We start from the raw sequence: 11,301 nt of genomic DNA on the forward strand, positions 1-11,301 counted from the left end.
AGAGAGAGAGAGAGAGAGAGAGAGAGAGAGAGAGAGAGAGAGAGAGAGAGAGAGAGAGAGAGAGAGAGAGAGAGACAGAGAGAGAGAGAGAGAGAGATAGAGAGAGAGAGACAGAGAGAGAGAGACAGAGAGAGAGAGACAGAGAGAGAGAGAGAGAGAGAGAGAGACAGAGAGAGAGAGAGAGACAGAGAGAGAGAGAGACAGAGAGAGAGGGGAAGAGAATGACATCATCGTCGGTCCCATTCTCGTCATGACACGCATCTGCTGGTTTTACGTTGTTTGTCGTTCACATACAGTGCGCGAAATAGGGGGTGATCCCGTGTGCAAGAATGTCAGACAAAGAGATTCGTCACACCCAAACGGGTTGAGACTTGTTGAAGGACTGTTTCCCTTGATGATGGAATGGCCATGCAACACGTGGTGCACGAAGAAGCATCTCGACTTAAACACCCAAAATGACGACGAAAAGTACCAGTTGGTATGTAAGGTGAATGTGTGTAGTTTTGAAAAGATACTGCAATTACTGCCATTTCAACGCCTTTTTCGATGTTAGCCGCATGGGGGCACTTCAGGAGTGCCTCTTCATACGGACGGCACCGGAAAAAAAAACGGCGGCCGCATGACCTTATATCGTTTTGTATTTGCTTGTATGAGGGGCTGAAAACAGATCTGTGTCTCGATCTCGCATGCAAACTAAAAAAAGTCAATTATGGGCCAGGGCCGTCTCAAAACACCACTTCTGTCACATAATCGTCCACGTTGGTGTGCAGGTCGCCCGGGCCTCGGCTGACGATAAACTGGTGCGTGCCAGGGTACAGCACCTGCGCACCACTTGCATTTACCACCAGGGCCTGGGCAGCTGTTGTGGGAAAGTGCACCGATGTGGTGGCCTGGGGTGCGAGGTGCACGCGTTCAAAGGCGTACAGAGCTCGGATAGGGACGGCGTGATCGGCGCGCCCCCGCGCATCAGCTCCAAGCGCGTGGTAGGCCAACACGACCTCATCACCCGCTCGCGATCCCGTGTTGGTGACGTTGCACACAACCTCGCTGTGATTGCTGTTGGGCGCGCACGCCAAGTTAAAGGTCGTGTAGCTCAGGCCAAAACCAAAGGGAAAGACGGGGGCCTGAACCAAGTAGCGGTAGGTGCGACCGGGATAAAGGGCCATGTCATAGTTGTTCATGGCCTGCTCCGTCACATAGCCTGCCGGGTACACGGTGTAGGGGAGTTTGCCAAAGTTGTTCACTTGTCCAAAGAGGGCCTTGGCCATGACGGTGGCGCCAAACTGGCCGGCGTTGAAGGTTTCCATCACGGCAGCCGTGCGGTTCAGGTATGACTCTATGGCCAAGGGGCCGCCATTGTTGAGGAGCAAAACCACTGGCGTGCCCGTGGCGAGCAGTTGGTCCAGGAGCAACCCCTGCAAGCCCGGCAGAGTTAGGTTAACCCGATCCAAGCCCTCCCGCTCGATCGTCTTGTCCGTGCCCAGAAAAGCCACTACCACGTCCGCCGCTTGTGCCGCCGCCACTGCAGCCGCCAGTCCCGAAGAGTTGTTCGAGTTGACATCCACGCCCGGGACCACGGTGGTTGCGCCACCCTTGTTTGCTGCCGTCACGCTCGCGCCCAGCGTGGGAATGCAATCATACGTGCCATCATAGCAGACGAGTGACGCGTAGTCGGAAAGCAGCGCGTCCCCACGCTCGACCAGAGGCCCCACCACGGCCACGCGTTGGCCCGGTGCGAGCGGCAAAATGCCATGGCGGTTTTGCAGCAGAACAAGGGACTGCGCCGTGGCTTCGTGGACTAGGGCCTGAGTCGCGCTGGAGTTGATGTCCTGCACGCCGTAAGCGTTCCACTCGACGGTCGCTGGCGGATCGAAGCGTCCACCCCGGAAAAGGATGCGGGCTGCGCGACGGAACGCTTCCTCCACCAGAGTCGAGCTAGTTAGATTTCGTGCCACGGCTTCGGCGAGCGAGGCATAGACCTGGCTGCCCATCTCGAGATCGGTGCCGTTGTTCAGGGCCACCGCCGCGGCCGTGGCATCGTCGGGCGCAAAAACAGGCGCACCACGCAAGCTGGAGATGGCCCCACAGTCCGAGGTGATGTGAGCATTGGGCTGTTGCCATTGGTTGCGCAGCACATCGCGCAATATGTAGCCGTTGGCGCAGCTCGGGCGGCCGTTGACGGCGTTGTATGAACACATGGCACCAGCAGGCTGTGCTGAGCGGAAGGCCATCTCGTACTGCGGCAGGTAGGTGTCCCAGAGATCGTGACTGGAGACGTTAAAGTCCGAGTGCTGGCGGTTGGTTTCCGTTGAATAGGCAGTAAAATGCTTGAGGTAGGCCAACATTTTGGGATGCCCCGCAGCATCTGCCTGCATCATTCCCCGTACCATATGGGTGGCATACGTGCCGGAGAGGTAGGGATCCTCACCCGGCAGCTCCGAGGTGCGCCCGAAACGAGGATCACGGGCAATATTGATGTTGGGGCCAAAGCCCGTATATTGGATCTGGTTATCCACGTTGCTTCGATGCCAGTTGGTATTGCTAAAGGCGCGCAGCTCTGTGGCCAGCACGTCACCCTTGGCAAACCAAAGCGAGGCATTGAAGCTAGCGGCCATGCCCAAGGGGCCGGGGAAGGTTGATGGGCAGCGATCCGGAGCCAGGCAGGCCGCTGCCACGTCAGTGTTGGTCTCCGTCAGCCACAGCCAATTTGGGATATCCAGATCTGGGTAGGCGGCCGTGTGGTCTGAGCAGTGGTCGCCGCCGTACGCGTCTTGCGGAGTAAAAAGACGAATCTTATCGGTCAGGGACAGGCGCCGGGAGAGATCGTCCAAGCGCTCGTCCACGCTGCGGTTGGCATCGCAAAATGCAAAGTCTTGTGCACGTGCAGTGACACAGGCCTGACTGTTGGGGAGGCGCGTCCCACTGCATTGGTAGGTATAGGCAAAGGCAGTGGGTGTTCCATCGTGGTTGCCTGGGCAGCACGGCGGTTTGGTGCAATTCGTTGCACCGACTGACAGGTCCACTGGCTTTGGGGCCGGAGCATCGAGACAGTAGCAGACAGTGGTATTCAGGAGAGCTGCCTGTCCGAGGTCGAAGAGCTGGCAGTAGGACGCGCAGGCGTTGAGCGGGTTGATGGTGGCCGACGCCACCACGGCCGGGCCCAGCGCCACGGACAAATCCGCCACGGCCGTGCACCCATGTGCCTCGCTCACATAACACACCAGTGGGTCAACGACAACGCCTCGCGCTACCAGTCCCAGGCCCAGACCCAGTACCAGGAGCAGTCCAGCTCGTGCGCCGCCCTTCTTCATGAGTGTCTGTGTGTGTGTGTGTGTGTGTGTGGAGTCAAACACAAACAAAAAAAAAAAAAAGATTGTCAGACGATCTGATAGCATCGCTTGCAAGCGGATCAATGAACCGGGTGGGTCAGAAAATATGGAAAAAATCCTGGTCAAGCTGCTGACGTTGAGGTTTTGTGGTGGTGCGAGCTGCTTCACCACCCACCACACCTGAACATCGGAATGCAAGCGGTTCTTAGCTTTAGATCCTCTACACCCGACACACGCTGGACAGTGAGCTGCAGGCGTACATTTTATTCTTTGTTCTCACTCGCCCGCGCCGCCCTCTCCTGCTCTCGCCGACTGCGCCGATCATCATCATGAAGCTGGTAAGTGACCACCCCCTTGGCATCGGTTGTGGGCTTGGGCTCCACGGTTGAGGGTTGGGCATGCGTGGAGCGGCTGGCTGAGTGTGCCAGCTCTACTGGAAGAGCACAGCATCATGGGGAGGGTGGCAGTGCAATTGAGACACCATGAATGTGTTAAAGGCAGCCGGGCGAGCGGATCGCTTCCTCCTTCTTGATCTTGCACAAAGCTACTGCAAAGCTTTCGTGCTCTGTTGTCGATCTCGTCCAGGCTCCACAACTCTCTTTGGGCACATTGTGTGGCAGGGATCCATTTTTTTTTCTTTCTCATGGGTCCTGACATCGATTGTTCACTGCCTTGGTTGTAGTTTGTTTGCCTTGCCGTCCTTGTTGCGGCTTGCGCTGCTCAGGAGGCTCGTCTCCTGGTGGCCAAGGAGGTGGTCAACACCCGCGCCGTCGTCGGTCGCGACCTGACCATCCGCTACAGCCTCTACAACACTGGCGATGCGTAAGTTTCTGAGCCTGCACAGAATGCACCTATGTTCGCTCTTTTTTTTTTTCTTTCTCCGTGACAGGAAGAAGGTGCAGCACATTCCGCTGTAGCAAATTCATCTTTGCCCGTCTCACCTCCTCTGCTTCTCCTGTCACAGGGAGGCTACGGACATCACCCTCTCAGATACGAGCTTTGAGGAGGAGAACTCGGGCTTCCAGCTGGTTTCGGGCTTGACCTCGGTCAACTTTGCTTCCCTCACCCCTCAGGCCAATGTTTCCCACCACGTTGTTGTTCAGGCCGAGTACTCTGGCTACTACAACCTGTCGGCTGCCACCGTTACCTACAAGGCGTCCCCCGATGCCCAGTCCACCGTGGTACGTTCAACGCCCAAATCGGTTGGGCGCCTTTCATTTTGGGGACCGTGACACGATTTGTCCCTGACTCGGTTCCTAAATCTGACCATGTCTTGCTTGTGCGACAATGCAGTCGGCCATCAGCAGCGAGCCCAAGCAGATTCCCATTGCGCCCAACGATGACTTTGCTCGTGCTTTCGATACTCATCTGGTACGCATCTTGTCATGCTCACATCCGTCGCACTCGTTTCTCGTTTCCGACACTCGTTCGTATCCGCATAGCCTTGAAGTTGATGCACCACGTCTACCCTCACGCTTCTCCACGCCCTCCCTTCTTCAGTTTGAGTGGGTGGTGGTCCTCGCGGCGGCTGTCGGCCTGGTTTACTTTCCCTTCAGCATGTTCCAGGCCAGCGTCGCTGCCTACAAGAAGCAAGAGTAAAGCAATCTCGGGGTGATCATCGATGCGATGCGGTCTGACGAGTTTCCGATGCTCCCCTTCTGTTGTTTTCCAAACCCATGGGAAACTGTCGAGACTTGTCATGCCTTCCAATCCTGTTCACCAGCAGGCGAGAGGTGACAACCTGCCTTGTGAGGCACATCTACCAAAGTTTGAACAAAAATAAAAAAGAATTGAATACGCTGGCTGAGACCAGGTACACAAACCTAACTTCTTGATCAGTCCCACCACTTTTGCATATGACTATTATTATAATGTCAATTCTTCTGGGTCTCTTCCATGTTTTTTGAGTCAGCAAGGAGGAACACAAAGGCTTGACGCACGACCATAACAAAGCGCAGAGCCTTGAACATCAGCACATGCTTAATCAGACGCCTCGCTTGCATTCAGCTCGTCGACAGGCTCCGCCTCACTCCACTCAGCATCGCTGCTGACCTGTTCACGCGTCAGGATATCAGCTGGTTGCCGATGATGCTTGGCACCATTTGAGGCAGCCTCTTCTACGTCGGATTCCGATTCGTCGTCCTCGCTCTCGTCAACCAGCATGCGTCGATGCAGTCCCACGCTGGTCGAGCCAGCGGACTGAGGAGCGACTCGCGCTCTTGAGTCAGGTGCACCGTGACCAGCGTGATCGTCGTGATCGTCGTCGTCGTCGTCGTCGTCGTCATCCTCATCCTCATCCTCATCGTCGTCGTCATTGTCATCCTCATCCTCATTGTCATGATCGTCACGATCATCGACACTCCCATCCTCCTCCTCATCTTCATTCTCATCCTCTTCTTCACTGCTGCTGGGCGCGTGCTTGCGCTGTAGGGCTTTGACGCGTGGGTGGGATAGGCCAAAGTAGTCAGCCGCCTGTTTGCGAGGTAAGCTACTAATGGGGGGAACATTCAAGTCCTACAAAGGATGGCACCCCCGAAAGGACCTGGCATTAAAAGAGAAAACGAACGAAGGCGCGAGCAAATTGCGGGAAGCTTCAAAACAAGACGGCCGGTAGATTCAAGCTGTGCCTGCACTCTTGTCATGGCAGAGTAGTCCTACCGTGCACTGTTCCACGACAAAGGCATAGGCCGCCGCCAAGCTGTCGCAGCGCCGCGTGACCTCATCAAACTCTGACTTGATGTATTTGACCACGTACCAGATGGTACCGTCCTTATCTGGATGCAAGGTCAGGGTGATGGCTTGCACTTGGTTATCCGTGCCCTATCAAGCATCGCAGGTCCCCGACGTTCATCAGGCATTAAATTGATCTTCAGGTCCGCAGCTCAGACAGTCCCTCCAAATACCTGCGTCTTCACTGGTAGCTTGTAGCAGTCACGTACCATTAAAAGGCGGCGTGTGGCAAGACCCGGACACAAGCGGATGCCATATTCATTCTTGGCGCTCTTCTGCTCCGTCTGGCCAATGTTCAGCAGCTCCAGCTTCCCAGGTTCCAGAACAGCCAAAGCTCGAGACGGAGAGAAGGATAGGTTGTCAGTAGTAGCACCAGTGCTCTTGCGGGATGAAGCATGTGCCTTGGCGCGCTTTTCTTGTGGTCGAGGAGAAGCGCTAGTTCGCGAGGAACGCTTGGCTTTCTTCTTCGCAGCAGGTCGTTGTGGCTTCACGTCCATGTTAGGGACCGGCGACAATGGCTGCGGCTCATGGCCCGTGCGCGCGCAAAAGTCTCGATAGGCACGGAAGCAGGCCAGCATGTCGCTAAGGAGGCGCTCTTTAGCCATGTCCGCCCGCACTTGCGCCGATCGGTTGTAAGGGTCGATTTCCTCAGCAATGTGCTGATCCACCGAAGCAATCACCTGAGAGATTTGAGCAGTGGTCAGCACACCCGCCGGGTGATGCTCATCCAGTTCAACACGGCCATGGGCTGTATTGATCATGCGTGGTCGATGCGATTCGAGCGACTGTGCGGTGCTGGGACCTGAACAAGCCGGTCATTGTAGTGGCGTGATTATTAGATTGCGAAAGCATGGACAGACTGAATCGCATGGGGTGGTGGGGGCAGAATGACGATGATATCGAACGTACGCTGGTTTTGCAAAGCATCGAGACGTGACTGAGCTTTGAACAAGGCTCGCTGTTGCTTCTTGAGCTCTTCGGGCAGCTCCTCATCTATTGCGAGCGCGAGGTTATCGAGCCGTATCTGATGCACGGGTGCTGGTCCCAGCTACTTGGTCAGCCGATCAAAGCTGGCTTTCGTACCTGCATCAGAGTTGAAGCCTGGACGTTTTCCTTGGCCATGTCGAAGGCGGCTGGTGGGTAGAAAGGGCGAAATAATGTCTTCATGAAGCATGAGCTGCAACGTGATTTGTCTAACGTGCACACCGAGCAGCCGTGAGGCGAGTCTCTCTGGTCCATTGGCAACGACGCAAAGGGCCAGGGCCTGCGGTATAGGACGGACCGGTTCTGCTCAGTAATTTCGTGATACACCTGTTGAATCTGATTGAGTTCATTAAAGTAAGTGGCGTTTTCCCAAACGAGTTCACGGATGCCCGCTTCGAGGCGGCCAATCTTGCGTTGGAAGCGCGCTGGTGGTGGGGCGCGATGACACACAATTTGGGTGAGGCAGGTGTCTCATCCATCTGTTCGAGGTCAAGCCATGCCACATTTACCAGTCGTATCGGCGGGTGCAGCACCGGGTTTGCTCTTGGTCGGTTTGGCCTTGGCGCTTGGCTTTCGTGGGCGAGCCCTGAGGTCATCTGGATCGGCCAGGCCGTTCAACTCGGCTACTTCCGCCATCTCAAGGCTTTCAAACAAACGGACAGGTCAATCTCAAGGCCGCCGTGCCACAGCAACAATGAACACGGCACCACCGACTGGATACAAGCCCTGCCAGCTATCAAGCCCAACCAGCCAGTCCCCCTCAGTCGGCAGCGCAGCAGTGATCCAAGTGAGAGAGTGAAAGAGCTTGAGAGAGCTTGAGAGAGAGAGCTTGAGAGAGAGAGAGAGCTTGAGAGCTTGAGAGAGAGAGAGAGAGAGAGAGAGAAAGAGAGAGAGAGAGAGAGCTTGAGAGAGCTTGAGAGCTTGAGAGAGCTTGAGAGAGCGAGAGAGAGAGAGAGAGAGGAGAGAGAGAGAGAGAGAGAGAGAGAGAGAGAGAGAGAGAGAAAGACATCGATCGACACACCAAATAAAAATTTTAACATCCGGATGTAAATAATTACACTTTCGAGGGCAAGGCGGGGACTGTCACGATCAGCGACATGCCGAGCATCGATCCCTTGCTCTTGGTACTGAGCAGTACCACGGGTGACCCTGGGAATGCAACCAACCAGACTGTGATTTGCCAGGTAGGAGCGGGGTTCTGATGCTGGGGCGGCTCTGGTGCAGTGCCGCGCGTGCAAACGGAGAGCGTGGCGATCACAAAGGGTCATCACGTGGTCGAACAGCGTGGCGCCTGCCAGCGCAGAGCTCTGTTCTGTAGCCCATCCATGCTGGTCGCATCATTGCTGCGCGCTGTGCATGTCAACGCTCATCGCTCTCGCTGACCCCCTGTAGTATGACGGCGATCAAGTGGTGTGCAATGGCACCCACTACATGACCGCGCACGAGCACATGCTCTCCCCGGGCTCGGACCAATTTTTCATCTACATTGCCATCTGCGCCACGCTTGTCCTGGCTGCAGGTAAGCCGTTGTTCCGTTGCGGTGAAGCGGCTTTGCGCTCATCATTCCAGTCTTGGCCCATGTGCGGCCTCGGTGCACCAGTGGCTCACTCTGTCGCTTTGAACGACAGGCATCTTCAGTGGCCTCACCCTCGGCTTGTTAAGCTTTGATATCACCCACTTGCAAGTTGTGATCCAAGGCGGCAGTGAACGCGACTGCAAACGTGCACAAAACATTCTCCCCTTGGTCTCACGCCATCATCTCCTCCTGGTGACGCTCCTGGTACGGCTCCCTCCCAACTCCCCTTGCCGTTGATCGACACGGTGCATACCGTCGATGGAGCTTCCCCTTGGACTCATTTGACCCCCTGGGGGTTTTTTTTCCTTGTGTCATGGCGCAGCTCTCCAATGCCGCAGTGTGCGAGGCTCTGCCTCTGTTTTTGGATGACCTCGTCTCCGAGTAGGTCTTTGTACTTTGTCACGGGACTCCCACTTCTCATGCTCTCATGCCTAGCACACGTACCCAGCGCATGCAGCTCATCTGCCTGTACTCGCGGCGCGCGCGCGCGCGTGTGTCATGTAGATACGTTGCCATTGCCATCTCTGTCACTGCCGTACTCTTCTTCGGCGAGTAAGTGTTGAGCAGCGGCAGTCAGCGCTCCTTGCCCCTCTCAGTGTTAGGCACACGATCACTTCTTATACTTCTTTGGGGTCATCTCAAACGAACAACTTTGCTCGTCGCTTTGGCTCTGTGCCGCCCATCGGCAGGGTCATCCCGCAGGCGCTCTGCTCCAAGCATGGTCTGGCCATTGGGTCGTTCTTTACACCGTACGCTACCCCCTCTTATGGGCACACGCAACAGTTCCAACAGCTCTCGTGCCGCTTCGTGCACAAACCTCACGCCTTTATCCGCATGTGCCAGATTCGTATGGCTGATGATCATTCTGCTCTTTCCCATTGCGTGGCCACTCTCCAAGCTGCTTGACTGTATCCTTGGTGGGCTCCCTGCCAGGCATCTTGCTTTTCAACAGAAAGGAAGGGCCATGCATGACTTGCCCTCTTGCTCACGTCTGCTCTAACACGCTGGCGATTTGCGCACCAGGCGAGAATCACTCGGCCTTCTTTCGCCGCTCAGAGTTGGGTGCCTTTGTTCAAATGCACGGCGATGATTCCACCGGCAACGAGGAACCCCTCAGTTCGCACGAGATTGACATCATTCGAGGTGCTTTGGAGCTCAACGACAAGGTACAATCCAATTCCATCTCATTTGGCCCAGCTTCTTCTTGCCTGCCACTTGGCCGCACTTTATGATTAAGCCCATGACGCCCGACCTTGATAGGTGGCAGCAGATGCCATGCAGCCCCTCGAGTGTGTGTTCTGTCTGCCCTTTGACGAGCGCCTGTCGCTCAACGTGATGGAGGCCATCCTGGATCGCGGACATTCGCGCATCCCTGTGTATCGTGACTCCCCCACGCAAATGCAGGTCAGAACGCTGTGCATGAGCCAGAACACACCACGCCACCACACCTGGGATGCAGCCGCAAAGCGTCATGCCCGGCTTACCGAAAAGTGCTCGGGGTGCTTATGATTTTGCATTCTGTGCATGCAGCACTTTATCTTGACCAAGCGGCTAATCAAGTACCGTCCTGAAGACGGCACCCCAATTTCCGAAGTACCAAAGCACCGCCTGAATCGCGTGGACCGAGATCTCCCCCTTTATGACCTTTTGAACGAGTTTAAGAATGGTCGCTGTACGTTCAATGCTCTTGACCGCCACCGCTGCGCTGGCGCGCGCGCGCGCGCGCGTGTGTGTGTGTGTGGAGCTCACTCGAACACGCCCTTGCCTTCTCCCTCCCCCAAACACACAAACCAAAATCAGCCCATTTGGCTGCCGTGTATGATTCGCATCTTGAGGAGGTATGACAGATTGACCCTTGTCCATGGACGTGTCTTGGTGCGTAACTACGCTTTCTAACCTCGAGTGGGCTGGTATCGGGCCTTGATTGTCTTTGATAGGTGGTGGGCATCATTACGTTGGAGGTGCGAAACCAAGTCTGTGCGCATCCTCTGAAACCAGGGCTGTGTCATTCTGTATCATCTCATCTAGGGAGGGGTACAAACCCCGTACATTTATCGTGCTAGGACGTGTTGGAGGAGCTGCTTCAGCAGGAGATTGTGGACGAGACAGACAAATACGTGGACGTGCATCGCCACGTGCTGGTCAGCCGCATCCGCAAGGCCTCGTCACGGGCTGACACCGGCACGGGCAGCCGAAGCTACAGCTATCAAGTGCCAGATTACAAAAGCATCAACACGAGTGCGCAAGGCACTCCAAAGCACGCCCGCCACGCCCGCCTGAAGCGAGGCCAAACCGTGGGCAGTCAAGACGGACGTGGCGAGCAGCAGTCTTTGCTGTCTGCAGAGGACGTTCGTTACGCCTAGAACAATGTTCTTTTCGTGTGTGCATTGACGTGTGAGTTTAGCCAAAAAAGAGAAAGCAAAGGTGAGAGAGCGGGGGAGGCGAAGATAGAGGTGTTTGTTGCTGTATCTAGAAGCGGCGTGATGTTGTCTGCCGGTGCGCAGCGGTGGCTCGACTCCCTGTGCCATCAAATTCAAATGGACCTACCGTACGCAAATGTATGATACGTACTGCGACACACACACACACACACACACACACACACACACACACACACACACACACACACACACACACACACACACACACACACACACACACACACACACACACACACACACA

The 11,301-nt window shown here is 55.7% G+C and overlaps 5 protein-coding genes across 5 annotated transcripts in view; 2 read left to right on the top strand and 3 right to left on the bottom strand.

Annotated features, from left to right (window-relative positions):
* Positions 1 to 1,076: 1,076 nt before the first annotated feature.
* MONBRDRAFT_337 (uncharacterized protein) lies at positions 1,077 to 2,639 on the bottom strand (the record flags this gene model as incomplete). Its single annotated transcript, XM_001743233.1, has 1 exon — positions 1,077 to 2,639. A coding segment is annotated over one exon (1,563 nt), but the record flags the coding sequence as incomplete, so codon positions are not given.
* Positions 2,640 to 3,606: 967 nt separating this feature from the next.
* On the top strand, positions 3,607 to 5,154 carry MONBRDRAFT_35798 (uncharacterized protein). The gene is made up of 5 exons (XM_001742912.1): positions 3,607 to 3,667; positions 4,012 to 4,151; positions 4,294 to 4,510; positions 4,623 to 4,700; positions 4,830 to 5,154. The coding sequence occupies exons 1-5, from the start codon at positions 3,659 to 3,661 to the stop codon at positions 4,926 to 4,928; spliced, it is 543 nt and encodes a 180-aa protein (XP_001742964.1). The 5' UTR covers positions 3,607 to 3,658; the 3' UTR covers positions 4,929 to 5,154.
* A 155-nt stretch (positions 5,155 to 5,309) lies between these two features.
* Positions 5,310 to 8,083, bottom strand: MONBRDRAFT_22730 (uncharacterized protein; the record flags this gene model as incomplete). Its single annotated transcript, XM_001743234.1, has 8 exons — positions 5,310 to 5,843; positions 5,988 to 6,149; positions 6,269 to 6,861; positions 6,969 to 7,052; positions 7,143 to 7,252; positions 7,342 to 7,468; positions 7,553 to 7,686; positions 7,791 to 8,083. The coding sequence occupies 8 exons, from the start codon at positions 8,081 to 8,083 to the stop codon at positions 5,310 to 5,312; spliced, it is 2,037 nt and encodes a 678-aa protein (XP_001743286.1).
* A 433-nt stretch (positions 8,084 to 8,516) lies between these two features.
* MONBRDRAFT_1294 (uncharacterized protein) lies at positions 8,517 to 10,287 on the top strand (the record flags this gene model as incomplete). Its single annotated transcript, XM_001742913.1, has 9 exons — positions 8,517 to 8,562; positions 8,672 to 8,823; positions 8,942 to 9,000; positions 9,124 to 9,171; positions 9,309 to 9,368; positions 9,463 to 9,536; positions 9,643 to 9,785; positions 9,880 to 10,023; positions 10,150 to 10,287. Coding segments are annotated over 9 exons (864 nt in total), but the record flags the coding sequence as incomplete, so codon positions are not given.
* Positions 10,288 to 11,162: 875 nt separating this feature from the next.
* The window catches only part of MONBRDRAFT_22732 (uncharacterized protein), a gene marked incomplete at both ends in the record, with an annotated part of 831 nt that continues 692 nt past the window's right edge, over positions 11,163 to 11,301 (bottom strand). Inside the window, one exon of the mRNA XM_001743235.1 lies at positions 11,163 to 11,189. Coding sequence (XP_001743287.1) covers positions 11,163 to 11,189 — 27 coding nt within the window. The remainder of the gene's footprint in view (positions 11,190 to 11,301) is intronic.

Source organism: Monosiga brevicollis, genomic scaffold (genome assembly GCF_000002865.3).
Source record: "Monosiga brevicollis MX1 MONBRscaffold_3 genomic scaffold, whole genome shotgun sequence".
Taxonomy (NCBI): Eukaryota; class Choanoflagellata; order Craspedida; family Salpingoecidae; genus Monosiga; species Monosiga brevicollis.